This window comes from Trichoderma asperellum, chromosome 4 (assembly GCF_020647865.1).
Source record: "Trichoderma asperellum chromosome 4, complete sequence".
NCBI classification, from domain to species: domain Eukaryota; kingdom Fungi; phylum Ascomycota; class Sordariomycetes; order Hypocreales; family Hypocreaceae; genus Trichoderma; species Trichoderma asperellum.
In genome coordinates, this window is record NC_089418.1 from 506,952 (window position 1) to 532,380 (window position 25,429).

The 25,429-nt window shown below is 47.4% G+C and overlaps 5 protein-coding genes across 5 annotated transcripts; 4 read left to right on the forward strand and 1 right to left on the reverse strand.

Annotated features, from left to right (window-relative positions):
• Nucleotides 1-546: 546 nt before the first annotated feature.
• TrAFT101_006548 (NRPS) lies at nucleotides 547-16,712 on the forward strand. Its single transcript, XM_024900670.2, has 3 exons — nucleotides 547-2,751; nucleotides 2,808-16,266; nucleotides 16,346-16,712. Exons 1-3 carry the CDS (start codon nucleotides 1,796-1,798, stop codon nucleotides 16,541-16,543), a joined length of 14,613 nt encoding a protein of 4,870 aa, XP_024758210.2. The 5' UTR covers nucleotides 547-1,795; the 3' UTR covers nucleotides 16,544-16,712.
• Nucleotides 16,713-16,881: 169 nt separating this feature from the next.
• On the reverse strand, nucleotides 16,882-19,101 carry TrAFT101_006549 (uncharacterized protein). Its single transcript, XM_024900691.2, has one exon. The coding sequence runs from the start codon at nucleotides 18,750-18,752 to the stop codon at nucleotides 17,121-17,123; it is 1,632 nt and encodes a 543-aa protein (XP_024758211.1). The 5' UTR covers nucleotides 18,753-19,101; the 3' UTR covers nucleotides 16,882-17,120.
• A 37-nt stretch (nucleotides 19,102-19,138) lies between these two features.
• Nucleotides 19,139-19,479, forward strand: TrAFT101_006550 (uncharacterized protein; the record flags this gene model as incomplete). Its single annotated transcript, XM_066127803.1, has 2 exons — nucleotides 19,139-19,299; nucleotides 19,413-19,479. The coding sequence occupies 2 exons, from the start codon at nucleotides 19,139-19,141 to the stop codon at nucleotides 19,477-19,479; spliced, it is 228 nt and encodes a 75-aa protein (XP_065983916.1).
• A 1,446-nt stretch (nucleotides 19,480-20,925) lies between these two features.
• Nucleotides 20,926-23,173, forward strand: TrAFT101_006551 (uncharacterized protein). The gene has a single exon (XM_024908487.2). It carries the CDS (start codon nucleotides 21,137-21,139, stop codon nucleotides 22,661-22,663), a length of 1,527 nt encoding a protein of 508 aa, XP_024758213.1. The 5' UTR covers nucleotides 20,926-21,136; the 3' UTR covers nucleotides 22,664-23,173.
• A 1,108-nt stretch (nucleotides 23,174-24,281) lies between these two features.
• TrAFT101_006552 (uncharacterized protein) lies at nucleotides 24,282-24,849 on the forward strand (the record flags this gene model as incomplete). Its single annotated transcript, XM_066127804.1, has 2 exons — nucleotides 24,282-24,690; nucleotides 24,782-24,849. The coding sequence occupies 2 exons, from the start codon at nucleotides 24,282-24,284 to the stop codon at nucleotides 24,847-24,849; spliced, it is 477 nt and encodes a 158-aa protein (XP_065983917.1).
• Between the last annotated feature and the right edge of the window lie 580 nt (nucleotides 24,850-25,429).

Consider the following 25,429-nt stretch of genomic DNA (forward strand, 5'->3'; position numbering starts at 1 on the left):
AAAAAGCTTCACTTCCATCTTGGAGCATCATCGTGTTTCTACCACCAGCTCTTTCCTCTGCCTTCTCTCCCGTTCTAAACAATCTACTTTCGAATGTAGATCTCGACCTTCTTAAAGAGGCCTTAATCAAGTCCGCTTCTTCTTGGCGACTATAGCGTGGGCTGATGCAATTTTTCTTATACGGCCTGCACAGGTTTCCATGAGGCGATCGAAATTCAAATGAGCCAATCCACTGCTTTTGATCCTCCGCATAAAGGCCGATCCATGGGCCGATACCGAGTTGCGACACCCGTGATTCATTTAAAATAATCCTCTTTCAGGCGTCTAAAGGGTGAAGCGGCTGCGAGGACGGAGGCAGGCCCCATCAGAGTCAAGCAGAGTGGAGATCAACTGAGGGAATTATCTGATGATCTGATAAAAACCGGATCAGATAAGATCAAGTCCTGTGGTTGGATCCGCATTCATCCGCTTACCATACATACATACAGCCCAAGGGCCCTGCACCGCAGATGGGAAAAATTTTTCCTCTTCATTTCCCTTTGAAAACTAAGAGCCGAGCCAGGATTTCTTTCGAGCCCTTCTTTGACGGCCCCTCATTATCTCCGCCGAGGGCTGAGTGAATCACCGCCAGTCCACAGACGCCGAGAACAGCGAGCAGCGCCCTTCCCTTGCAGGTACTTTGCACTCGCAAGGACAGGACGCGCAATCGCCAGAGAGGGGATCGTAAATTCGTTGCTTGTGAAATGGCAAAAGCCGAGAGCCCCCACTTGAGTACTTTGATACTAGTACATAGTATGGTGGCTCTACAGAGGATTCTCGGCATATCTGCCCTTGGAGTCTCTCTCGCTCGCGCTTGTCAACAGCGGATCTAGTATGGAATCGCACGCAACTAATCACTTTTAACGCTGGTTCATGTCAGACAAGGCGGCCGCCCCTCTTCGAGTCAGATGCCGTGTTCACCCAGCTAGTGCCCTGGTTTGGCCTTAATAAGGATCTGCTTTTAACTTTGTAGGATATCGTATTTTACGTCGCTGTCTATGTCTGCCCATCTTCCTCCCAAATTGCATGGTTGGAAGAGCGATTTCACCTACACTTGTGACGCCATCGTGACTTTCGCGGCTTGTCACTATTAGTTCGGCCTTTAGGCTAAGGCGAACAAGGCGTTGCATACATGTCCTCACGGCGCCCGAACTCCGTTAGTTGTTATACGAGGAACAGGACTACAGCTGCATGGCGAAGAGACTATTTGGAGAAACTATAAACCACACTAAAGCACACATCTTTCGTGCATCAGCACAGCATGACAGCAAGTGGCTACCGCAGTTCGCAAACCAAAGACTCGATTGGCAGTCGCTGCGTCCTGTTACGCTTTGCTGATTAATTCCGCCGTTCTGAGAGGTTCGCTTCAGCCCCAGCTCATGCACGATTAAACGCATTACCTTTGAGCAGTAATCACGAGTCGCCTCGAAGGCCTATTGGGCGAATCAACGGCACGCCAATTGATATTAATCAATTAGTTCTCTCTATTGAAATTAAGACATAGACATTTGGTGGTCGCGTGGTTCGATCTTGGCTAAATCGTGCATGGGGGCCATCTGAACTTGACCAACGAACGTAACGCTATTTCACATAAAGATACAAGCATACTCTCATAGGTAGATGCGGCTTGACAGTTTTGTGAACTTTATTGCCGCGATTGCGGTAAGCAGCACTTAGTTAGCAGAAAAGGGTATCTTGTTAGATTTCCCGACAATCTTTGCATGAAGACGAAGTACACGCACGAACAACAGGCAAAATGGGAGAACCCGCTGACTTGTCAGTGCTCAACCCACACCCAACGCTATTGGCTGGTCCAGATCTCCTGCATCATCTAATCAGAGAATCGAGCGACTCAATAGCTCTGGACTACCTAGGAAGAAATACACGCCGTTCTTTATCTTATCGCCAACTTCATGATGCGGCCGATGCCCTTGCATGCCAAATATGTCGTGCCGTTGGAGAGGCTAAAGACCAGTTTGTGGTTCCAGTTCTGGTTCATCAGTCGCCACAGCTATACATAGCTTTGTTAGCTATTCTTAAAGCCGGCGGCGCATTCTGTCCCATCAATGTCGATGCCCCTCTAGATCGGGTTAACTTCATTCTTGGCGATGTTGCTGCGACAGTTGTCGTGGCGACCAAAGAGCTCGCCTCGAATATACCTTCACAGAGCACCGTAAATGTGCTTCTAGTTGATGAAGGAGAGGAAGAGACTTACTTAGATGTGGGCTCTGTGAGTCGGCGTGCTCCAAGCACAAAAGACTTAGCATATGTCATGTACACTTCTGGTTCAACAGGGGTTCCAAAGGGGGTTGGCATATCGCATTCTGCAGTAACACAAGCATTGCTAGCCCATGATCAGCATGTGCCTGAGTTCTCTCGCTTTCTTCAATTTGCCGCCCCCACCTTTGACGTATCGGTATTCGAGATCTTCTTCCCACTATTTCGAGGGAGTACATTGGTCAGTGTCGACCGAAGAGAGATGTTGAACGATTTGCCGGCAGTCATCTCAGAAATGAATGTGGATGCTTGCGAGCTGACCCCAACTGTCGCGGCTAGTCTTTTGCGGACAAGAGAAAACGTCCCAAAATTACGGCTACTATTGACAATTGGAGAGATGCTCAATGAGCCTGTAATACGAGAATTCGGAGGAAGCGAGAATAGAGAGAGTCTGCTATGGGCCATGTACGGGCCAACTGAAGCCACCATCCACTGGTAAGTTCTTTTTTCATCTTTATTCTCAAATAGACAATTTCTAATGTATTTATAAGCACTGTACAAGAAAAATTTACCTCTACCTCATCAATAAAAAACATTGGTATTCCACTGTCCACGGTATCATGCTTTATAGTCGAGCCTGTAGAGCCTGCAGACAAGGGCAGAAATGTCAAATTCTTACCCAGAGGAGAAGTCGGCGAATTAGCAGTGGGTGGTCACCAACTTGCCGACGGGTATCTGAATCGTCAAGAACAGACTGCTTCCTCTTTCATATCTTCACCATATGGCCGAATTTATAGGACTGGAGATAAGGCGCGAATCATTAGCGACGGAACGATAGAGATTTTTGGGCGCTTATCCGAAGGCCAGGTAAAACTTCGAGGCCAGCGACTGGAATTGGGCGAAGTGCAATCTGCCATACTGAAAACCCCTGGCTGTCATCTGGCTGTTGCGGCGGTGGTTGACTCTATCTTGATTGCCTTCTGCGTTGTGGATACTGGCGTAACCGAAGATTTGATAATGGGATGTTGCCGGAGCTGGCTCCCACAATTCATGATACCCGGAGAACTGGTATTAATGGATGAATTTCCTCGACTGCCGAGTGGTAAAGTTGATACGAAGAAGCTGAAAGCAGATTTTGTTGAACAGAAAGCGGCGGCCATGACTGATAACAATGATTCTCTAATCAGTTTGTCTGACGCGGAGCATGCTGTGATGAGCATCGTGTCAAGTACCTTGGGTGTTGAAATAAACCCTAGCATGACTCTGGCTTCAGCAGGTGTGGACTCGTTGGCTGCCATCAAATTAGCGTCGTCGCTTCGGTCAGCTGGATATGATGCAGTCGTGGCAGAACTGCTGAGTATGCATACAATAGCGCAACTGTGTTCTAGACTACGGCCTCTATCACCCTGTTCTGATAAAGAGTCCGACTTAGTTGATATCCATTTGATGAAGAGCTTGAGCTCGATCACCGAGAATAATGCTGGTATACAGGAGAATCTGGAGCTAGTGGAAGATGTGCTTCTGTGCAGCCCACTTCAAGGGGCCATGTTATCAGAAACAGCACAGCACCCGGAATCTTATTGGAACGAGATTGAGCTGGAAATAAATCCTGGAATTACTGCAGCCGCAATAGAGGATGCCATTCATCTGCTGGCTCAGCAAAGAGATGTCTTGCGGTCAGGGTTTGTTGGCTGGGAAGGAAGCTTTGTATCGCTAATATTCAAATCATTGCGGCCTGGCCAAGTACAGATTGTTGACAAATTTTATGAACCGGAGATATTTCAAGATGAAGCGCTCCTTCGGCCCCTTCGAATACAGATTCAACCGGCCCAGTCTGATACAGAGTCGCGTATTCTGATTTATATCCATCATGCCATCTATGATGGCTGGTCAATGGACATTATACTTTCAGATTTGTCCGACCTATTATACGAAAAGCCCTTGTCTCATCGACCGCAGTTTTCAAATCTGCTCAAGTATGTGCACAACATTCCAAGAAGCCAGCTAGATGCCGCAAGATCCTTTTGGGCCGAATATCTCCTTGATTTGAATAAGCCTAGCCGCCCAAAGTTGAGCTCTAGACCGGTTGAGTTTGATAAGATAATATTTGTCAAGGAGCAATTCAATATTTCTTCAGATGTGATTCAGAGCGTCTTTGAAAAGACGGGACATAGGGCCCAGGTATGCTTTCAGGCAGCTCTTGCACTCATATGGGGGAGTATTGTGGGCACATCAGATGTCCTGCTGGGTTCAGTGACATCTGGGAGGACAGTTCCTGTTGAAGCCATTGAAGAGATTATTGGACCCAGCATAGCATCGCTTCCTCTACGAGTGAAAATAGATCACTCAATTACAATACCTGACGTTTTAAGAGATATAAACGAGAGCAATCACAAGATCATGGAGCACTGCGTACTTCCATTATCAGAAATTAAGAAGCTTTGCAGGTTGCAGGCGACCGAAAGCTTATACGACGTGCTATTCGTTTACCAAGAATCTTTATATACAAAGAATCGCAAAGAGGCGATTATCAGAGAAACTCGACATTTAGACCGGCTGGAAACAAAACTTCTACTAGAGGTGGAACCGAATGAATTTGGATTTTCTATACAGGCTACACATCATACTGATTCGTTTACATCAGATGTCGTGAGAATGCTGGTTGAGCAGCTGAGAGCGGTTGCTCAGCATATAATGCACCATCCTAACAGGCTGGTTCGGGAGCTGAAAGAAGCAATAAAGACTGAGGCGTCTGTTGCAAATACAGATCCCGAAAGGTTACAGGAAGAGACAGACCTCGCTTTGCTGTTCGAAGCTGCAGCCGCGAAAACTCCCCACGCAGATGCCGTCTGTTTCAGCAGATCACTCTCAGATATCCCAATAGTTGCTGAAACATTGTCGTATGAGTCTTTGAATCAGCTCTCCAATCAAATCGGTCGCTTCCTGCTTGAGCAAGGTGCTGAGCCAGGCCAAGTTATTGCCATTGTTATGCAAAAATCGCCTCTACTATACGCCTCAATCTTGGGCATTGCCAAGGCCAAATGCGCGTATCTCCCTCTTCTACCATCCACACCAATCGAGAGAGTGAAGGAGATTTTTAAATCCGGAAGCATAGGGCAGTGCATTGTAGATGAGGAGTCACTGCACAAGTTACATGATGTAGCTAATGTTCAATACTTGAACGTCGAGTCAGCCCCATTGAAGAATTTTCCGCATCACAACTTGGACATAGAACCAGATACATCTAGACTGGCCTATGTGATTTACACCTCAGGAACCACGGGCGTACCAAAGGGGGTAGCTGTCAGTCAGAAGAATATTGTTAGCAATGTCACGTATCTTGCATCTATATATCCCGCTGCCCTGAAGAAAGATCCCCGACTATTACAAGCTTGCTCACAAGCATTTGATGTTTCAGTATTTGAGATATTCTTTGCCTGGCACGCTGGTATGTGCCTCTGCGCTGCTACCAATGACGATTTGTTTGAAGATCTAGAGCATTCGATTCGTCAGTTCCAAATTACGCATCTGAGCTTGACGCCTACGGTGGCATCTCTGATTGACCCGAAGAACGTACCTGATGTAGAGTTTCTTGTTACAGCAGGAGAGCCTATGACTCAATCAGTTCTTGATACGTGGGGCGAACTACTATGGCAAGGATACGGACCATCAGAGACAACAAATATTTGCAGCGTCAAAAGAATGAAGTATGGCGAGTATATTGAACATCTAGGATGGTGTTTCCCAAACACATCAGTGTTCGTGCTTCATCCAGATAGCCTTGCAACAGTTCCAATTGGTTGGATCGGAGAGTTTTGCTTTGGTGGAGACCAAGTAGCTGATGGATATCTCAATATGCCCAATTTGACTGCGGAAAAATTCATCCCGCACCCTGAATATGGCCTGATTTATCGTTCTGGAGACATGGGAAGAATGCTTCCAGACAAATCGCTGATAATTCTGGGTCGAATTGATGACCAACTTAAACTCAGGGGTCAAAGAATTGAGGCCAGCGAGATCAACAGCGTGGTAACCCGGATATCATCTGTCCACTCTGCAGTAACTTTGATATTAAGGAGAGACAAAGGAGCAACCGATCAGCTTGTTTCGTTCTATACTACTTCACACAGGACAAGCGAGGAAAAAGGTGAAGCCTTGGAGCCAGATATCGAGACTCACCGCTCTATATTCCTTACCTTACTATCAAAACTACCTTCTTATATGATACCTTCATACGTCATACCTATTTCCCGCATACCTCTCACATCGAGCGGAAAAGTTGACCGACGGAAACTGCAGTCTTCTTTCGATAGTCTCTCTCAAGAGTATCTTGAGAGCGTTTCGAGCGCTGTGGCGGCTCAAGATGATATCGAATGGACTAAAACGGAAATTATGATAGCAGATATCATCGCTCAGTCTTTAGGGGTGCTTAGGTCTGATATTGGCCGATGGACGCCATTTGTGACAGTTGGACTGGACTCGATATCAGCAATTGGGGTATCTCGCACTTTAAATTCACAGCTAGATCGCCGAGTTCCTATCTCGGCATTATTACAGAACCCATCTGTCGCGCAGCTTGCGCGCTTTCTTGATGAGAGCCCAAAAACAAATCGCTCAAAGAAGCATGTGGATTTCTTTTCTGATTCTTTTATAAAAGAAGTCCATGGAATCTTTCAACAAGAGCCATATTCCATTGCTGAAGTGCTGCCATGCTCTCCTCTTCAGGAAGCAATGTTGGCTCAAGGACATGGTGGCTATTATAATAGAACACTTCTTCGCCTCTATGGCCATGTTGATGAGATGAGGGCCTATTGGGATGAGATGACAAGACGCCATGGCATTCTCAGAACGTGTTTTATCACCACTGAAAATGTCAGGTTTCCAATAGCTCAGGTGATTCTGGATAACTGGGCCATTCAGTGGAAGGAATTCAGTGTTGATGGGTCTTCTCTCGATGAGGCTATTCGGAAGCACTTAGCTGGCCTTCCTGATCCCTTAGATACTAAATTTCCTCCATCATCTTTTGCAATTATACAACAACAAGGGTCAACATATTTATCTTTCATATGCCACCACGCGCTCTACGATGGCGTGGCAATGGAAAACCTTTGGAGAGAAGTGGAGTCTTTGGCGCATGGCAAAGCAATGCTTCCGCCTGTTTCTTACTCTCCCTTTCTTCAAGAGGCGCTTAGATTGCCCGACGATACCGAGAAATTTTGGGAAACTCATTTTAGGGGATACTCGCCTTTTAGTCTCTTCTCAAATTCGTCAAAGATTCAGAGCTTCCAAGGCATACATCAAGATACACTGCAAGCACCATACGATGAGATGAAAGACAGACTTAGATCCCTCGGAGTTTCTTTACTGTCAGTGTGTCAGGCTGCCTGGGCAGACGTTCTTGCAGTTTCCTCGAATTCTACTGACATTTGCTTCGGACTGGTGATGAATGGCCGCAGTCTAGATATCGAAGGACTGGATAGACTAGTCGCGCCTTGTTTTAACACGATTCCCGTTAGGCAAGATGTTTCCACCATTTCCCGCAACATTGATCTCGCCAAATCATTTCAACATCTCAATTCTAATTTCCAAATGTTCCAATTCTCGCCTCTAAGGTCTATCCAGAAACTCGTTACAAGGGAAGGCTTGGGACTCTTTGATACGTTATTGCTCCTTCAAAATCCATCTCACGATATGGACGGCGATTTATGGTCTCTGGAAGAGGATTATGGCGAGATGGATATTCCAATTGTCTGCGAAGTTATTCCACGCCCGGGCTTGAACTCACTGAGTATCAATATGCATTATGACAAGAGCGCTGTGAGCGCAGATGTTGCATTGGCATTTACTGAGATATTCAAATTATTCTTTCAAACTATTCTAGACCATCCTTCATCACCTATACCGAGTAAAGGCGACATAAAGCCTTCTTATCTGCCCATATTAAATACGGTTACCGCAAAAAGAAAAGCACACGTCAAAATAGCAGAGAATTACCAGAGCGCTGGAGAATGGACAGAACTACAATCAAAGATTCGCCAGGTGCTTTCGGGTCTCTCATCAACTCCGATTCAAAAGATTCGTCATGATACAAGCATATTCCAGCTTGGATTGGATAGCATAAATGCAGTTCAAGTGGCTTCTATGCTTCGAAAGGAGGGCCTTGCTGTATCTGCTTCAGACGTCATTGAGTGTCAAAATTGTGCTCGTTTGGCAGATAGGATATCTATAGTGTCCAACCATAACCAAACAAAGTCTGGATACGTTTTTAGCAAATTTTCAAAAGAAATATCTGCTCAATTAGCGCACAAGATACCGGATGCTACTGCCATGGAAGCGATTCTTCCTAGCACTCCTCTCCAGTGCGCTATGCTTGCTTCCTTCGTTCAATCTCAAGGCCAAAATTATCTCAATCTATTATCTTACGAAGTTGACAATAATATCTCAAAAGATGATTTGACTAGAGCTTGGAAATCTCTCCAAGATCAACATCCTATGCTTCGTACTGGATTTACTACTGTCCAGAACCCGCATAGTTCTTTTGCAATGCTCAGATATCTCTCTGGGTCAGAGGTACTTGACTCGACCAATGTTGCGCTAGAAATGGCATCTCAGGACAGCCTTTCTAAATGGAAAGAGAGAGAATCAACGATGATTCTCAACAACCTGCACTTACCACCCTGGCGAGTTTTACTTGCGGAAGCTGATGGCAGATTGACTATGCATATCCTGATACATCATGCTCTCTACGATGCGCATTCGCTGGATCAGATGCTAGAGCTTCTATCTGAGCTGCTAGAAAGACCAATAGTCACTTCTATCCAGCTTATTGAGCCTGCGTTAGCAGAAATTCTATCTAGAAGCCTCAACCATCAAAGTGGTATGCAAGATTTCTGGCAGAGCAAAGCTGAATTCACAGTAGTGAATACTTTCCCCGTCATGACACCGCTCCGAGAAGATCAGAGAATAATGATTTCACATGAAGTCAAATCTACTATAGCGCTTTCAAACTTGCAAATGGCGGCCAAGCAACAGAATGTATCAATCCAGGCAATTATCCAAGCAGCGTGGACCCGAATTCTCGCTTCATACCTGGGCGAGGACTCTGTCGTGTTTGGCGTAACGCTATCCGGCCGGACTATAGATGAGACGAGGGATGCGCCATTCCCTTGTATGAATACGATTCCTGTTATTGCTTCGAATCAGCCTTCAAATGCTCAATTGGTTAGCCTGATGATGGAATATAATGCCGACGTATATAGGCACCAGTACGCCCCTCTATCTCAGATCCAAAAATGGCTGGGACATCCTGCAAGATCTGTGTTTGATACGATTCTGGTTTACCAGAAATTGGATAAAGATATTTCTACCACAAGGCGCTGGAAGCTTGTTGACGACCATGCGACCGTTGACTATCCAGTGTCGCTTGAGGTCAAACCGATGAGTAATGATGAGATTCGACTTTGCATCACATTCTTCAGCGATGTTTTGCCAGACGAACAGGCGGATTTGTTGGTTAAACAGTTTGACGCGATGATGATTCACATTGCTACCGAGCCTGAAGGTGATGAAGATGGGATCTACCGATCGAAGCCTGACCTATTTTCTATAACTCCGGCTATTTCGCCAGAGCTGCCTGCACCTGTACAATTTTTGCATCACTTTGTGGAGAAGAGAGCCTTGTCTCATCCGCATGATACTGCTTTTGAATTTGTCGGCGAGTTTGATGGCTCACGTCCTGTCAAGCAGGTGTGGTCTTACTCTGAACTTGATGAGATGGGCAATAGGGTGGCCAACTTACTGAGTGACATTGCGGCCGTGGGAAGCATTGTCGCAATTCATTTTGATAAATGCCCAGAGGCCTACTTTTCCATCCTTGGAATTCTCAAAGCTGGCTGCGCTTTTGTAGCGCTTGACCCAACTGCTCCCAAAGATCGGAAGGAATTTATTCTGAGAGACTCCATGGCACCTTGTCTTCTAAAGACGTCCGGAAGTAGTATTGAATTTGATACAGACGCTAAGATTATCAATATCGATTTGGAGTCTATACAGCAGCTATCTGCTGAGAGACGAGAGTTGGGTCCGCAATTCACACCAGATGCGACTTGCTATTGTTTGTATACTTCTGGCACAACGGGCACGCCAAAAGGATGCGAGATCACGCATGACAATAGTGTACAAGCAATGATGGCCTTCCAAGAGTTGTTCAAAGGACATTGGAGCGATGACTCTAGATGGTTGCAGTTTGCTGCCCTTCACTTTGATGTCTCTGTTCTGGAACAATACTGGAGTTGGTCAGTCGGAATAACCGTCGTCGCAGCGCCAAGAGACCTCATTCTTGATGACTTGATTGCGTCTATCAATAATCTTGAGATTACACACATTGATCTAACGCCTAGTTTAGCTCGTCTCACGCATCCAGATGAAGTGCCAGGTTTGTGCAAAGGAGTATTCATCACTGGAGGCGAGCAGCTCAAGCAAGAAATCCTAGACGCATGGGGACCAAAGTCAGTTATATACAACGCTTATGGCCCAACGGAAGCTACAATCGGCGTGACTATGTACAAGAGAGTTCCGATAAACGGCAGACCGAGCAATATTGGACAGCAATTTCTCAATGTCGGATCTTACGTATTTCGCAAAGGGACGGAAATTCCTGTCCTGCGCGGAGCTGTTGGAGAGCTTTGTGTTTCGGGAAGACTTGTTGGTAAAGGATATCTCAATCGCGAAGAACTTACCGAAGAAAAATTCCCCACGCTTTCAGAGTTCGGTGAGAGAATCTATCGGACGGGTGATCTTGTACGTATTCTTCACGACGGCTGCTTTGATTTCCTTGGACGAGCAGACGATCAAGTTAAGCTCCGTGGACAGCGGTTAGAGATTGGCGAGATTAATCATGTCATTCGCACTGGTGTGTCAGAGGTGAAGGACGCTGCAACAATTGTCATCAAACATGCGTCTAGCGGCAAAGACGTTCTGGTGTCATTCCTGGTTGGCGAGCAAAAGCCCAAGGCAGTTTTGGTTCCGTTGATGGATGATGGAACCCTCAGTATAAAAGCCAAAGAAGCATGCCGAGCAAAGCTTCCAGGTTACATGATTCCTACATATTTCTTGATTCTGCCATTTATCCCTCTTTCTCCGAATAATAAGGTCGAGGCAAAGGAGCTGAAGAAGCTGTTTAATAGCTTATCGCATGAGCAGCTAATGGACTTGACCACATTCAAGGCATCCGTTCGATCTATTCATGATGAAGCAAGTCAAAAAGTGCTCAGAATTATATCTGATTTTACTGGTATAGATTCGGATAGCATCGATGCAGAGACAAGTATCTTTGACCTTGGTGTGGATTCCATCAGCGCTTTACAACTATCGGCAGCGTTCAAGAATCGCGGATTCATAGCATGCTCGCCCGCTACTCTGCTGCAAAACCCCGTTATCTCGGACTTGATTACGGCTCTGAATGAGAAAATACCCTTCTCTCAAAAAGACAGCCGTGTGAAAGAGTCGCAACAGATGATACAGGCATACCATCACAGGTACCGAGCACTTGTCCGTGACGTTCTGAGTATACCGGGAGACGATATAGAATACATTGCACCTTGTTCTGCTCTTCAGCAGGGTATCATATCAAAATCGGTCACGGACGAAATTCGTGGCACATATTTTAACTCTTTCTTATTGTATCTTGGTAGCAGCATTGTGGACGAACAGTTAGAGACTGCTTGGACCCAACTGGTAGCATCTCAATCGATCTTGCGAACGGCATTTATAAAGACTGCGGAAGGCTATATCCAAGTTGCGCTGAAAGCTCCAAATCTGCGTTGGATCGAAGAAGTCGTGAGCAACGATGAGGATAAGAGAGATTTACTGGATGGCCATTGGGAAGACTGGGTGAAGCGGAACAGTGATCATATCATCACGCCAGTTGAGGCGCTCTTGGTGAAGGGACCAAGCTCCAAGAAATTCGTTATTCGCATCTTTCATGCAGTATACGATGGAAGTAGTTTTGAGCAGATGTTACGGCAGCTACAATCTTCTTATACTGGAAAATCTGTGACTGCTTCTACTCCAACTTTTATAGAGGCGTTATCTCATGGTCCATTATGGCGACATGATGACTGCCGTGGATTTTGGCAAAATCATCTTCTTGGTTGGGAGAATTCCTCTGGTCTTCAACTTTCTTCCGCACACGGTGACGCAGCGTCTCAAATACGAGTGATTGACGGAGCTGCCTTGGAAAGTACCCGAAAGAAGCACAAAGTCACTTTGCAATCGGTTGTAATGGCATTGTGGACGTCTGTGCTCCAAAAATACTTTTCTGGAGGGCTCACAGTTGGTCTCATCGTGTCAGGAAGATCTATTGATCTTGCTGGTATTGAGAATACGATTGGTCCGCTGTTCAACACGCTGCCATTTTTTAATAAGACGCTGCGTGACGAAACGTGGGAGTCTCTCATCCGCAAGTGCAGCGAATTCAGCACAGCAATCTTACCGTTTCAGCATGTTCCACTGAAAAACATCCAGAAATGGTGTTCTGGCGGGCGTCAATTATTCGACAATCTCTTTGTATTTGAAGTGGAGCAACAGGCGACAATCAATGAACCTGAGCTATGGACGATAGAAGACGGACCTCTCAATCCTGATTATCCACTGGCATTAGAGGCCAAAAAACTGTTGAATGGCGATATCCAGCTTACTCTTGTTGCGCAGGGGCATATAGCAGACGCTGCAAGGTTGCAGGAAATTTTGGACCAAACAGAAGAACACTTGGCCCTCATGGTCGCAGATGCGCCACTTCCTCAGCCTATGCAAAATGGTGTCGCGGTACCAGCTGAACCGAATGGATTTGTACATCCAAATGCTGAAACTGGCAAACAACAGCTTGAGTGGACTGATCAAGCGCTTCGAATCAGAGATGAGATTGCCTCGCTTTCTGGTATTGACGCTCTTGAAATCTCGGCGGCAAGTACAGTTCTTGAGCTTGGCTTGGACAGCATTGATGTCATTCAACTTTCTGCCAGACTTAAACAAAAGGGTATATCACTTTCCGCTTCTTCAATCATGCGTCAGCAAACTATTGCAAATATGGCATCTTGTACCGAGGTTCAGCAATCCAGCGAGTTATCAATACCGGTTACAGACGAGAAATTCCGCAGCGTGGAACAGAAACTGTGGGCGTATGCTCGAAATACCAGACTGAACGCAGATGAAATAGAGGCTGTGCTGCCGCCGACTCCTCTCCAAGAATCTATGGCTGCTGGAATGATACATTCTGACTTTGAGTGGTATTTCAACCACGATCTACTAGAAATAAGGGCAGGAGTCGATGTGGAGAAGCTTCAAGAAGCGTTTCTCCAGGTTATTAATCAGTCGCCTATTCTTCGAACTGGATTTCTTGAAGTAGATGATTTACTGCTTGATATGGGATACTGCCAAATTGTGCACAAGCACTGGAGTAACAAGATTGAGCTCATTAAGGTGGAAGACTTAGTCGAAGTCGCCAATCTCATTGAGAATGCGAAGCAGATCTCTAAGGCTACAAAGGGAACTGATACTCTCTTCCAGCTCAAGTTTGTGAGTTGTAAAGAGCGGACATTTGTCCTCATTTCGATCGCGCATGCTCTATATGACGGGTGGTCGCTGAGCCTTCTCTATCGAGATCTCGAAATGGCATTCTACGGGACACCACAAACGAGAACATCCGCGAAACCTTTTCTTCAAAGAGTACTTGCCTCAGCCACTGAAGATGGTGATCGATTTTGGACTGGGTATCTCGATGATGTTCAACCCTCGATTCTTCTAGAGCTGCAGGAAGCCGGCATGGAAGAGAAGCTACATCGAATGGAATATTCTACTGAAAAGCCTGTTTCTGAAATTTTGTCTTTCTGCAAGAAACAGAGCATTAGTTTGCAAGTTTTGTGCCAAGCCTGCTGGGCTCTTGTGTTGGCTCATCGGGTGGAAGCCCTCGATGTTACTTTCGGCGTAGTAATGTCTGGACGAGATTTTGAAGGAGCTGAAGATTTGATGTTTCCTACAATCAACACTGTACCTCTTAGGTGTATCCTTTATGGAACCTCTTTGTCATTTCTGAGGTACCTCGAGGCCAACATGGCGGATATCCGAGCTTATCAAGCGTATCCGCTGAGAAAGATACAAAATGTGGTACGGGTACCCGGCCGTGAATTGTTTAATACGCTATTTATGCTTCAAAAGTCTCCATACAGCTCGTCTGAAGAACCGCTGTTGAGATCTGTCGACGGCGCATCGGCAGTTGACTACCCTGTCAGCATTGAGGCCGAAGCTGTGGATGATGTTCTTGTTTGGAGAACAGCTTGCCAGTCCAAATATGCTTCTGAGGACGGAGTTGGGAAATTACTCGAAGATTTGAACAATGTCCTTGAGTTTCTGACGAGCTCGGAGGAGAGAGAGATTCTTTCCTTTGAAGAAGATGGTGTTTCGATTGCTGGATTGCCACATATCTCAATATTAGAAGATGGGCGTATCAGCGGCGACGAGAAGAATTCAAGTTCAGATTATGAAGAGACGAGGCTTGATAAGACTGCGTTGGCTATTCGAAAAATACTCAGCTACGTGTCAGATATTCCAGAAGAGTCTATCAGACCTGAGAGCAATCTTTATCACCTGGGCCTGGACTCTATCAGTGCGATCAAGGTATCGTCTCTACTGCGCAAAGAAGGTATATATCTCAATTCTAGAGACCTCATCAGAGCCACAAGCATTAGTCAGATGGGTCGACTTGCCGCCCCTCTCCTAACAAACGGGGATCGACCCAAACCCAAGGAATTGACGTGGACTCCTACGGAAGATGTTGATATAGAAGCACTCTTTGCTGGAGCTCACGTCTCGAAAGAGTCTATCGAAGCGGTACTTCCAGCGTTGCCTATGCAAGTCTACATGATTAGTGCGTGGCAAAACGCAGAAGGCGGCGTCTTTTACCCAGAGTTCAAGTACGTCGTCAAAGGAGCTATTAGCGTGGAAGAGGTGTTTTCAGCCTGGCACCGCTTCGTCGCTCAAACACCAATTCTCCGAACCGTTTTCATTGCAACTAAAGTTCCTCAACAGCCATTTTTGCAGGCCATTCTCAAGGCGGACCACCAGCCTGTTGACGAAGCTGCGATTAAGCCCATGGTGAATTTTCATGTCGCTGCACCAAACGGCGAGACGGGCGACCGAATAGCTATAAGACTAAAAATCCACCACGCTCTCTATGATGGAATTAGCATTCAAGAAATACTACACGGGCTATCGAAGTTACTTAATGGGAGTGCGATTGAGAACGAACAGAGCGTCGCAGAGTGGTCTAGATATGCTATTCGGCCAACGCTTGAAGACTCTCGACAATCGCGCAGAGCCTTTTGGACAGCATATCTAAATGGCTGCTCAACAGACGGCGACGATTCAGCCCTAATTATGGCAGGCAAACGACGAGTATCGCATCTGCAACAATCTGCAGTAGTAGACATCACGTATCTCCTTACAGCGGCCAAGGAAAGGGGCATCAGCTTGCAAGCACTATTTTTCGCCGCTTATGCCAAAACGCTTGCACTAGAGAGTGGTGGAGACGCGGGCGACGAAAGCAAAAAGACTATCGTATTCGGCATTTACCTCGCGAATCGATCTGATGAGGCTCTTTCGTCGATATACCCCACGCTTAACCTTGTTCCTTTGAGAGTTCGAGTGGCGCGCGGAGATCCTCTTCTAGAAGTTGCCAGCTTGATACAAGATGATATCCACCTTGTATCTACAGGTGGTCGTGCTGACGTCGGGCTGTGGGAAGTTGCAGCGTGGACAGGCGTTAGGGTGACTTCGTTTGTCAATTTTCTCAGCCTCCCTAGTGCTTCACCCGCGACATTAAATGGAGATTCGGTAGCTGTTAAGCTTGTACCACTGCAGGAGGAAGATGATACTGTAGGAACATCAGCGAGTGGCATCGCAGAAGACGCAATTTCTCAACCCTGGATAATAAACAATACCGTCAGAGATGCATTCCCAGTAAGCTTTGAACCTCGTTACCTCCCTTGAATATTTAGTCCCCCAAAGATCTAATTTAGTAATGCTCTACTTCATCTAGGCCGCAATAGACATCGAAGCTTCTATACAAGGAAACAGTTTAGATATTGGCGTATTTGGATCCTACAAACGGCTATCTGATAGGGGGGCGACAAGTCTCGTGGCGAGTATTGTTTCGCATTTAGAGCAATTGGATGATGGAGATGATGCACTGATGGCGGCGTGGGCTTCGTCATGGGAAGTTAGAAGCATCACATAGACATTCTGATTTGTTGGTCATGTACATATGGAAGATGTGTGGACTTGGATAAGTAGGCCAGAGGAAGCTAAATTAATCGATTTACTTTGGTCGTATTCATTTGACGCCTCGTAGCTAGTTAGCAAGAATGGGTTATATAATAATAAGAGACGAAAAACCCTATCTTGGGCCATCTACTAACCCTCGATTGCAATTTTGGTGTTTTTCATAGCAGCTCCTTGAACTGGTCTCCCAAAGTATAATGTCACATCCAATGCTCCAAGACTTAAGGCGCAGCATGGCGTATCGTTCCTCTCACAAAGCATAAATACGAAAATCTGGCACTAGGAGATTTCCAGAGGATATACGCAAAATAACTTTTATAAGACTTTAAGCTACATGGATATCGTAATCATCTAAACTAGCAAACAAATATACAAGTGACGACACGCTTTCTTCGCGCCGTCAAGTTTTAGGTGGTGCAATATCTAGGCTAAGCACGCCTTGCCTTATCCTTCCTGTAATCCAATCAAAGATGAAAAGCTATGCGCCAATCCCAGCTCAACCATTCCCAAGCAAAGTATACGAGGCATTTCGTCTATAGTCTTGAAGTCTTGGGCTTCCAGCCCTCCTCCATGGCAATCAGCTCTGCTGCTCGCTCACCAATGGCCAGCACCGTAAGCATGGGGTTGATGGATGGCATCTCGGGGAACACGCCTGCGTCAGCGATGCGCAATTTCTTGATCCCTCGGACCTTTAGCTCGTGGTCCACAACAGCAGTCTCGTCCTTGGTTACATCACCCATCTTGGTGGTGCCTGCAGGGTGGTAGACAGTATGAGCGGCGCGGCGAGCGTATTCGCTAATCTGCTCATCCGTCTGCACCTTGGGGCCGGGAGCAACCTCCTCCTTCAGCCACTCTTTGAAGGGGCTTTGCTGAGCGACTTTGCGGGCTGCCTTGATGCCAGCAACGAAGGTGGCAGCGTCGTAGCCTTCGGGATCAGTAAAGTAGCGGAAATCCAGGGCAGGCTTGACAGCGGGGTCTGCAGAAGTCAGGTAGATGCGACCGCGGGATCGCGGCCGAGGGATGTTGGGAGTCATGCAGAATGCATAACCGTCAGGAATAGTGCGATAGCCCAGTCGCTCGGTGTTGAGAGTGAAGGGAATCTGGTAGCAGTGCATCATGATATCGGCAGCGTTTCCGTCATTGCCTGCGGCATTGGTGGGTTCGCGGCGAATGAAAACACCAGCGTCGGAATCCATAGTGGTCTGGTTCGGGGGAACAGGCTTCTTGAGCTCCCACATGATGATAGTCTCTGGGTGGTCAAGAAGGTTTTCACCAACTCCAGGGATGTCCTTGACAACGGGAATTCCTAGGCCCTCGAGCTGCGAGCGCGGGCCAAGACCAGAGTGAAGCATCAGGCGGGGTGTGTCAACAGCGCCAGCGCAGAGGATGATTTCCTTTCGAGGCTTGAGCACCACCTTCTGGCCGCCTGCCAGATGAAGAGCAATGCCGCTGGCAACATCGTTTTCCACCAAGACTTTGGAGACGTGAGCCTCGGTCAGAATAGTCAGATTTGGTCGTCTCTCTTCGCCTCGAAGGATGGGGTGGATGTAAGCAACGGATGCGCTGCTTCGTCGACCGTTATCCGGGTTGTAGGAGACGTTGAAGAAGCCGGCGCCCTGGGTTAGCTGGCCCTTCTCACGAATCTCATGATTGAAGTCGTGGATGACGGGGATGTCGAGAGCGGAGGCACAAGCTTGAACCCAGTCCTTGCAAAGCTGATTGCGGTGCCGAGCATGCACCGGCTGGAAAGTGTTGCGCAGATTGTCAATGTGTCGAGTGACATTCTCAAAGGTCCAGCCCTTGCATCCCTGGGCAACCCAGCGGTCCATATCATGGCGGAAAGGGCGGAAAGAGATCAGAGTGTTGTGGGAAGAGCAGCCTCCAAGGACCTTGGCACGAGAGTGACGGATATGGCTGTTGCCCATGGGCTGCTCTGTCGTGCCGTAGTCGTAGTCCAGCTCGCCGCCAAGCAGACTCAGCCACTCCCGCAGGTTGAGGACATGGTTGAGGTTGAAATCAGAGGGGCCAGCCTCGACGAGGAGGATACGGTGCTCAGGCAGATAGGAAGAGAGGCGAGACGCAATCACGCAGCCCGCGGTGCCTCCGCCAACGATGATGTAGTCGAAGGCAGAGCTGCTGTTGTCGGGAAGCGATCGGGTCGTCATGATTGCTGTCGTGGGGGTATGAGAAGAGCAAGAAAGAAAGGAATCTGCGTCTTGCTGGGTGGCCCGTCTTAAGTAGTTTGCTCTGGCTACAAATGAGGCTTGGAGACTACGGTTTCCCCCTCGGAATCTTAAAAGGCCAGTATGAAGCCTAGTTGAGGAGCTTATTCACAAAAGGTAGAAAAGACAGTTTCTGTATCGTCTATTCGTTCGCTCAGCGAAGGTTTCAGCGAAGGTTTCAGAGGAGGAGCGTCTGGACCCAACAGAAATCTGTAGCCTCAGGGAGGAGAGAAAGGGTGTAAAGCAGCAGCAGCAGCAGCAGAAGCAGAAGCAGAAGCAGAAGCAGAAGCAGCACACCAAGGAGAGGGATCCCAAGATATATGAAGAACATGAAACGACGAGTCAGCCCCAACGCTGTGCCTGTATACTTTGCCCGCGGCCATGGTTACGGCGTGAATACGGCTGTGCCACCGACGCTAACGGCGCCATCAACGCAAAGCAAGCACGGCCGCCTTGTTGTTTGCGGTGTGGAGTTCGAAATCAGCAGATGGTTTGTAGCCTCGGCGGAAAAGGGGGGAAACAAACCATCTCCCTAATTAAAAAAAAAAAAAAAAAAAAACGTAAAAATTCTCACCGATGTTTACCAGTTGAATTGATCTTCAGGGTTCCTGTCAAACACAGAATGGCCCCAAAGCAGCACAAGGCGTCTCCTACACCATTTGCCGCATGACGTCAAAAGCACATGGTGGGATTCGGACTAATGCCCCCTGTCAGCAATTCCACAGTTTGTTGGTTGGTGGTTGGTTGGAGAAAGCAGTGGCTCACAGTGTGCCGAGAGTGACATTTGCGAGGCGTCTGGCTGGGCTGCTCGCCATCGGCTGCGGGGATCCAGCGTGTGGTTCTGCTGCTTAGAAGCCGTTTCGAGCGTTGGTCTGGCGATGATCTTGGCTTGATCGAGGCTTGAGGAGAGGCTGAGGAGGGCGGAGTGGGGATTTAGTGGGCAGCTGGGACGGGGCTAAGTTGATCCGGGCAGAAAAGTGTAAGCTGATTGGACGCATCCACGCCAGGGGCTGAAAACGGCGGGGCTTGTACCCCTCCAAAGAGAGCCTGGTGCACAGTACATGTACCTGCTCCGTGTCTCTCCAGAACAACACGCCACGAATCGCAGCTGCTTGCATCGCATCGCATCGCATCGAACTTCGGAACAACTATTCCAGCGGTGGCTGTATGTTTTCTTTTTGTGAGACATTTCTTGGCTTGCATCGCTGCTGATGGCCCCTCTTTTTGTCTTTCCCAGCTGGTCATTGCGGTGACTTGATACTTCTCTGTGCCGCTATTCATTACTCGTATTGGTGCATGCAAAGTAAGGCACGATTTCATTCGCCAATCGTAGCGGGATCTGCAGTACGTGCTAGGTACCCAAGGTATGCATTCAATTATATAGTATAAGGTACACTGGCAACACGACTCTGCCATCTGCGTCTTCAATGCATACAATCATAAGCCAGAACCACACACCAACTCAATATTCAATGCACGGAAAATCAAAAAAATAGATGGCCGCACATATCGGATTCTCAGTCGCATCTTCCTCAGCCCACTCTGCGCAGCCTCCACCGCCAAGCCGAGCCGTTGTAAATAACACGGGGGAGGGTCCACAACGGCCGGACCGGGCTATATCTCTCACTTCCCCATCGGTGACGTAGCCAGTGGCTTCTGTATTAATATTCCTTGGATTTTGTCTCTCCCTTGCCCAGCCAGTCTTCTGCCTGGTTGCCGAATGCAGGTAAACGCTCTCACGGCCGACAGTAGCGTGTACGAGAGCGCCTTGGCCGCGTCTTAGCCCCAGACACACCGGCGCCGAAGACTCCACAGCTAGTAATGCACACGGCTCTGTGGTCCCTGGCAGGTGAGACAAGCAGTAGCAGCAGCAGCAGTAAGACGCAGCGCCAAGTATCCCTTTGCCAGGCAGAATGGACAGTTGAGTCCGGCTTGCCGCGGTTTATACTGTACACCATGCGTAGCACAGCACCTCGTAATAGCGGGCGTGAAGTATCTGCTGCAGCGTTGTGGAGTTGCTGATGCTGCTTGGCGCATGTACTCCGCATACTGCACATGTACTGTACATGCTAGTAGTAGGTACCTATCTACCGCCAAGGAGAAAGCCATTTCGATTTAGTGGTCGCGGAATTCTACCGTCCTGCCTGTAAATGCTGCTGCGTACCTGCTGCCGAAGACAAGATCGACGTACGTCACTGTCCGGCTTCCGATTCCCAGCTTCAACACCACCATCAAACGGACCCTGATACCGGCTTGGTTTGGATTGAATCTGGTCTGGCCTCTAACAATCGATAGAGCCGTCGCGTCACCATCGAAAGACTGCCATCATGACATTCTCCAAAGAGATCCATACCTTCCACTCTGGAAAGCCGCAGCCGCAATCTGCCGGATCGCACACCTTCCAGTCTCTCGATCCTAGCACGGCCAAGCCATTGGCAACAATCTACACCACAACTGCCTCTCAGCTCAACGACGCCGTCTCCTCTGCTCAGAAGGCTTTCCCAGTATGGTCGCAGACGCCTGCTCCAAAGCGAGCTGCCATCCTCCTGCGCGCTGCCGCCATCCTGCGAGAACGTAACGACGCGCTGGCCCGCACCGAGATGCTGGATACTGGCAAGGCTTGGTCCGAGACGTCTACGGTCGATGTGGTCACTGGGGCCGATGTCTTGGAGTACTACGCGCACTTCATTGGCAACAGTCAGCCCGGACAGCACACAGCGTTGAGACCAGACGCATACGTCCTTACCAGCCACGAGCCTCTGGGCGTTTGCGCTGGCATTGGCGCTTGGAACTACCCCATCCAGATCGCTCTGTGGAAGTCTGCGCCATGTCTGGCAGCAGGAAACTGCATGGTCTACAAACCCAGCGAAGTAACGCCTCTTCACGCCAACACCTTGGCCGAGATCTATATCGAGGCTGGCATGCCGCCCGGAGTATTCAATGTTGTCTATGGCGATGGTCCCAGTGTTGGAGCTCCCCTTGTCGCCCATGCGGGCATCGCAAAGGTCAGCTTTACGGGACAGGTTAGCACCGGTAGCAAAGTAGCTAGCGAGGCCGCCAAGGGCATGAAGAGCGTTACAATGGAGCTCGGAGGCAAGAGTCCTGTTGTGGTTCTCCCAGACGCGGATGTCGATGAGGCAGCCGACATCGCCATGGCAGCCAATTTCTTCTCTTCCGGCCAAGTTTGCACAAATGGTACGCGAGTCTTCATCCCCGATACCCTACTATCACGTGTGGAAGAAGCTCTTGTCAAGCGCTGCCGGGAGGGCATCCGCATGGGCCTGCCCCAAGATGAAACGACCAATTTCGGCCCAGTCGTCAGCGCCGCTCAGCGCGACAAGGTCAATATGTACATCCGACACGGCAAGGAGGTCGACAAGGCAAAGGTTTTGTATGACGGCGCGGTTGATGCGCAGAAGAATAAGCCCACGCCTGATGGCTACTGGGTCCCGCCTGTCATCTTCACCAACTGCACCGATGATATGCGCATTGTGCGCGAGGAAATCTTTGGCCCTGTCATGTCAATCTTGCCATATAAGACACAGGGCAGGTCACAGGAAGAATGGCTCCCGGAGCTGATTCGACGCGCAAACGACACGGAAACTGGCCTGGCTGCTGGAGTTGTTGCCTCTGATCTGAGTCTAGCGCAGAACGTTATCCGAGAGCTGCAAGCTGGCATCACCTGGATCAACACCTGGGGAGAGTCTCCGGCCGAGATGCCGGTAGGTGGATGGAAGCTGAGTGGCGTTGGTGTTGAAAATGGCTTCGAGGGTATCATGGCTTACATGCGGATAAAGAGCACGCTGGTACAACTGGGCAAGGGAGCAACCAAGGGGATTTTTGCCAAACTATAAGTTGATCACCAGAGTTTGTTCTTTTTTCGCAAAATGGCGTTATCATCGGTTGCATGGGTCAATCTATGAACCTTATAGCAGGGCATAAATAAGCGTCTCATTTGTTTTTCGACGAAATAAAAATTCTTGATCTCAATCCTATATATTGTGCAATGCGAGTTGCTCTATTTCGAAATCTTACGAATATTCTTTTCCAAGCTAATGAGAAGCAGCTACGAAGATAAAGACGACTATATCGTGTCTCTTTATCTGCATGATATGAGAGGATGACTTCGTTCGGCTGAAAATAGTTAGCTAGTTCAAAATAGTGTACGTGGATTATTGAAGCGCAGTCGCATGGCTTATAATCTTGTGATATTCCCAAATTTCTGGTAAACCATGATGTTGAATTGCAACGCACAAAACAGACACCTTGGCGTAATAGATATTTTCAAGCAGCTTAGTGCCTCTTCTTAACCACTCATGATATTGTACAATGTCAAAGATGCTTATACAAAAGCTACAATCTTCAATATCCCACATGTTATTCTGCTTCATACCTTTATCCATATACGCGATATTCCTGTGCTAGGAGAACTTTAAAGGGATAAAGGAAAAGCCAAGAAAAAGCCAAGAAAAGGTTAAATCAGCACAATTGCCTAATAAATAGTAATGGCAGCCTTTCAGCAGGTACACGGAGCTAGGACAATAGCAGCTACACTATTCTAACTAACAAAGCAGCTATGTAGGAAATTACTCCCTATATCTCCCATCAAAAAAGAACATTGAGTACTTAAGTATATAGCGTTTAGATAATCATACATATCAAAGTATAGCTGTAGACAGCTGATTGCATGTGATGGTCTTAGATCCCGAACGGCTAGAAGACAAACTTTTCTTCTCGTAGCAGTATTTAGGCATCAGGATGCAGTCACAATGGCATTTTAACTCTAGGCTGGAAAAAGTCAAAGGCATGTAGGTGAAGCCTCGTATGACGTAAATCAATAAGTATGCAACGTGAGCTTGTTGCCTATTCACTTGTCAGAAACCAACCAAGTGCCCATGCAGCTGCCTTTTCAGGCTCAAATAGTGGCGATAGCCAAAAATGAAGCTATTTCTGCCCTCTTCTCACCCCACCCACTCCAAGTACCGAGCGATCAGTAATCGTAAGCTTCGAATCGAACGAACTATAATAATGTAAGCAGGACACTATACGGCGACAGCCGAGTAGACGATATGAGCTGAGATCTTGGCGACGTGATTTGCTGCTTATACTTGGGGCATGAGGCTTGTGCAGAGGATTGTCCGAAATAGGAAATTTTGAGATTGCACTAAATTGCGCCCCAAAAATAATTGCCGTGGAAAATGAATCTGATCTTTCTAGTTGGCCCTTCAAATTTGCTAACATGGGCAATTAAAGCTTAGAAATGGGCTTATGATGATGCCAGAAACGACTTAGAAATCACCTCGTAGTTTGAAATTTATAAGCCGAGACGTGAAGAAACAAATGCTAGCTACATATCCTTAGCCACGCGCTAGATCTGCAGCATAGATGATAAGGCATATAATGTTAAAGTCTACTCCTCATACCATGAGCAATTGCTTCTTTCAATACTCAACGATCTAACAGAGATCAATTATGAACGACGTTTTACGTGACTCGCCCTTTGGGCAGATAGTCCGCTTTCTGAGCAAGAATAAATACTTCCAGTATGCTGAAGAACGAGATGGATTTCAAAATCCCTATTACGGTTCGAAAACTTTGCAGAAAGAAGTCGAGATAGAACTTCCCACTACGGCTGCCTCTTCGCATACTACTCTAGAAGGAACTACTGCCACTGGCCTGGCCAGATTGAATTCCCAAAACACTACGACCGATGCTCCACTCGCTGGCGCAACCGACGACGTGGAAAATGGCGAATCAGACAATCCCATCGAGAGGGTCGTTACTATGCAGAGCCATAGTGAAGCGCAGAGAGTAGAAAGTCGTCCCATTAAGCCAACAACTACGAGTGATGGGACAATATTGGTTGATTGGTATACCACTGGTAATATTCCCCAGTCATATCAGCATACTTCGGAACACACACGAACATCAGAAAAAAAGCGATATTATCGGCACATCTGACAAGATCCTAGATGATCCTGAAAATCCACAAAACTGGAGTGCGCTTCGAAAGGGCTTTGTGGCTTTCCAAATATGGTAAATACTGCCTACAGAACCACCTATCAAACACCGCGCTAATTTCACAAGTATTTATTCCTTTGCTGTGTACTTTGGTTCTTCTATCTATATCGGTGCAGTGCCCGAGGTAGTGGAAAGATACGGTATCAGCATCGAGGTTTCTTCTTTAGCTCTCGCTTTATACGTTTTTGGATGTTAGTATACGCGCTTGCGCTTGCATCGTCACTCGGTTGCTAATCATGAATGGATCAATACAGATGGCTTTGGTGCTATGATATTCTCTCCATTAAGCGAGTAAGAATCCTTCCCGAGTTTTCCAATGATCAAAAGTGTCTGAAACTAAACATCCTCTAGGATTGCCGCAATAGGCAGGAATCCCCCGTACATAATAACGCTCTTCATATATACAATACTATGGGTACCAGCATCTCTTGTGGATAATTTCGCTGGATTTGTCGTTCTGCGATTTTTGACAGGCTTTTTCGGTAAGATTGGGATTCTGTTTGAGTGTGGACAACACTAACTTGGTTAATAAACAGGTGCTCCATGCCTTGCAACTGGAGGTGCTTCATTTGCCGATATCGTAAGATCAAATTCTTATA

Coding starts and splice junctions, on each gene's coding strand:
- TrAFT101_006548 (XM_024900670.2), top strand. CDS start 1,796: ATGGGAGAACCCGCTGACTTGTCAGTGCTCAACCCACACCCAACGCTA. Junction 2,752..2,807: donor ACTGAAGCCACCATCCACTG/GTAAGTTCTTTT, acceptor TGTATTTATAAG/CACTGTACAAGAAAAATTTA. Junction 16,267..16,345: donor CCGTCAGAGATGCATTCCCA/GTAAGCTTTGAA, acceptor TACTTCATCTAG/GCCGCAATAGACATCGAAGC.
- TrAFT101_006549 (XM_024900691.2), bottom strand. CDS start 18,752: ATGACGACCCGATCGCTTCCCGACAACAGCAGCTCTGCCTTCGACTAC.
- TrAFT101_006551 (XM_024908487.2), top strand. CDS start 21,137: ATGACATTCTCCAAAGAGATCCATACCTTCCACTCTGGAAAGCCGCAG.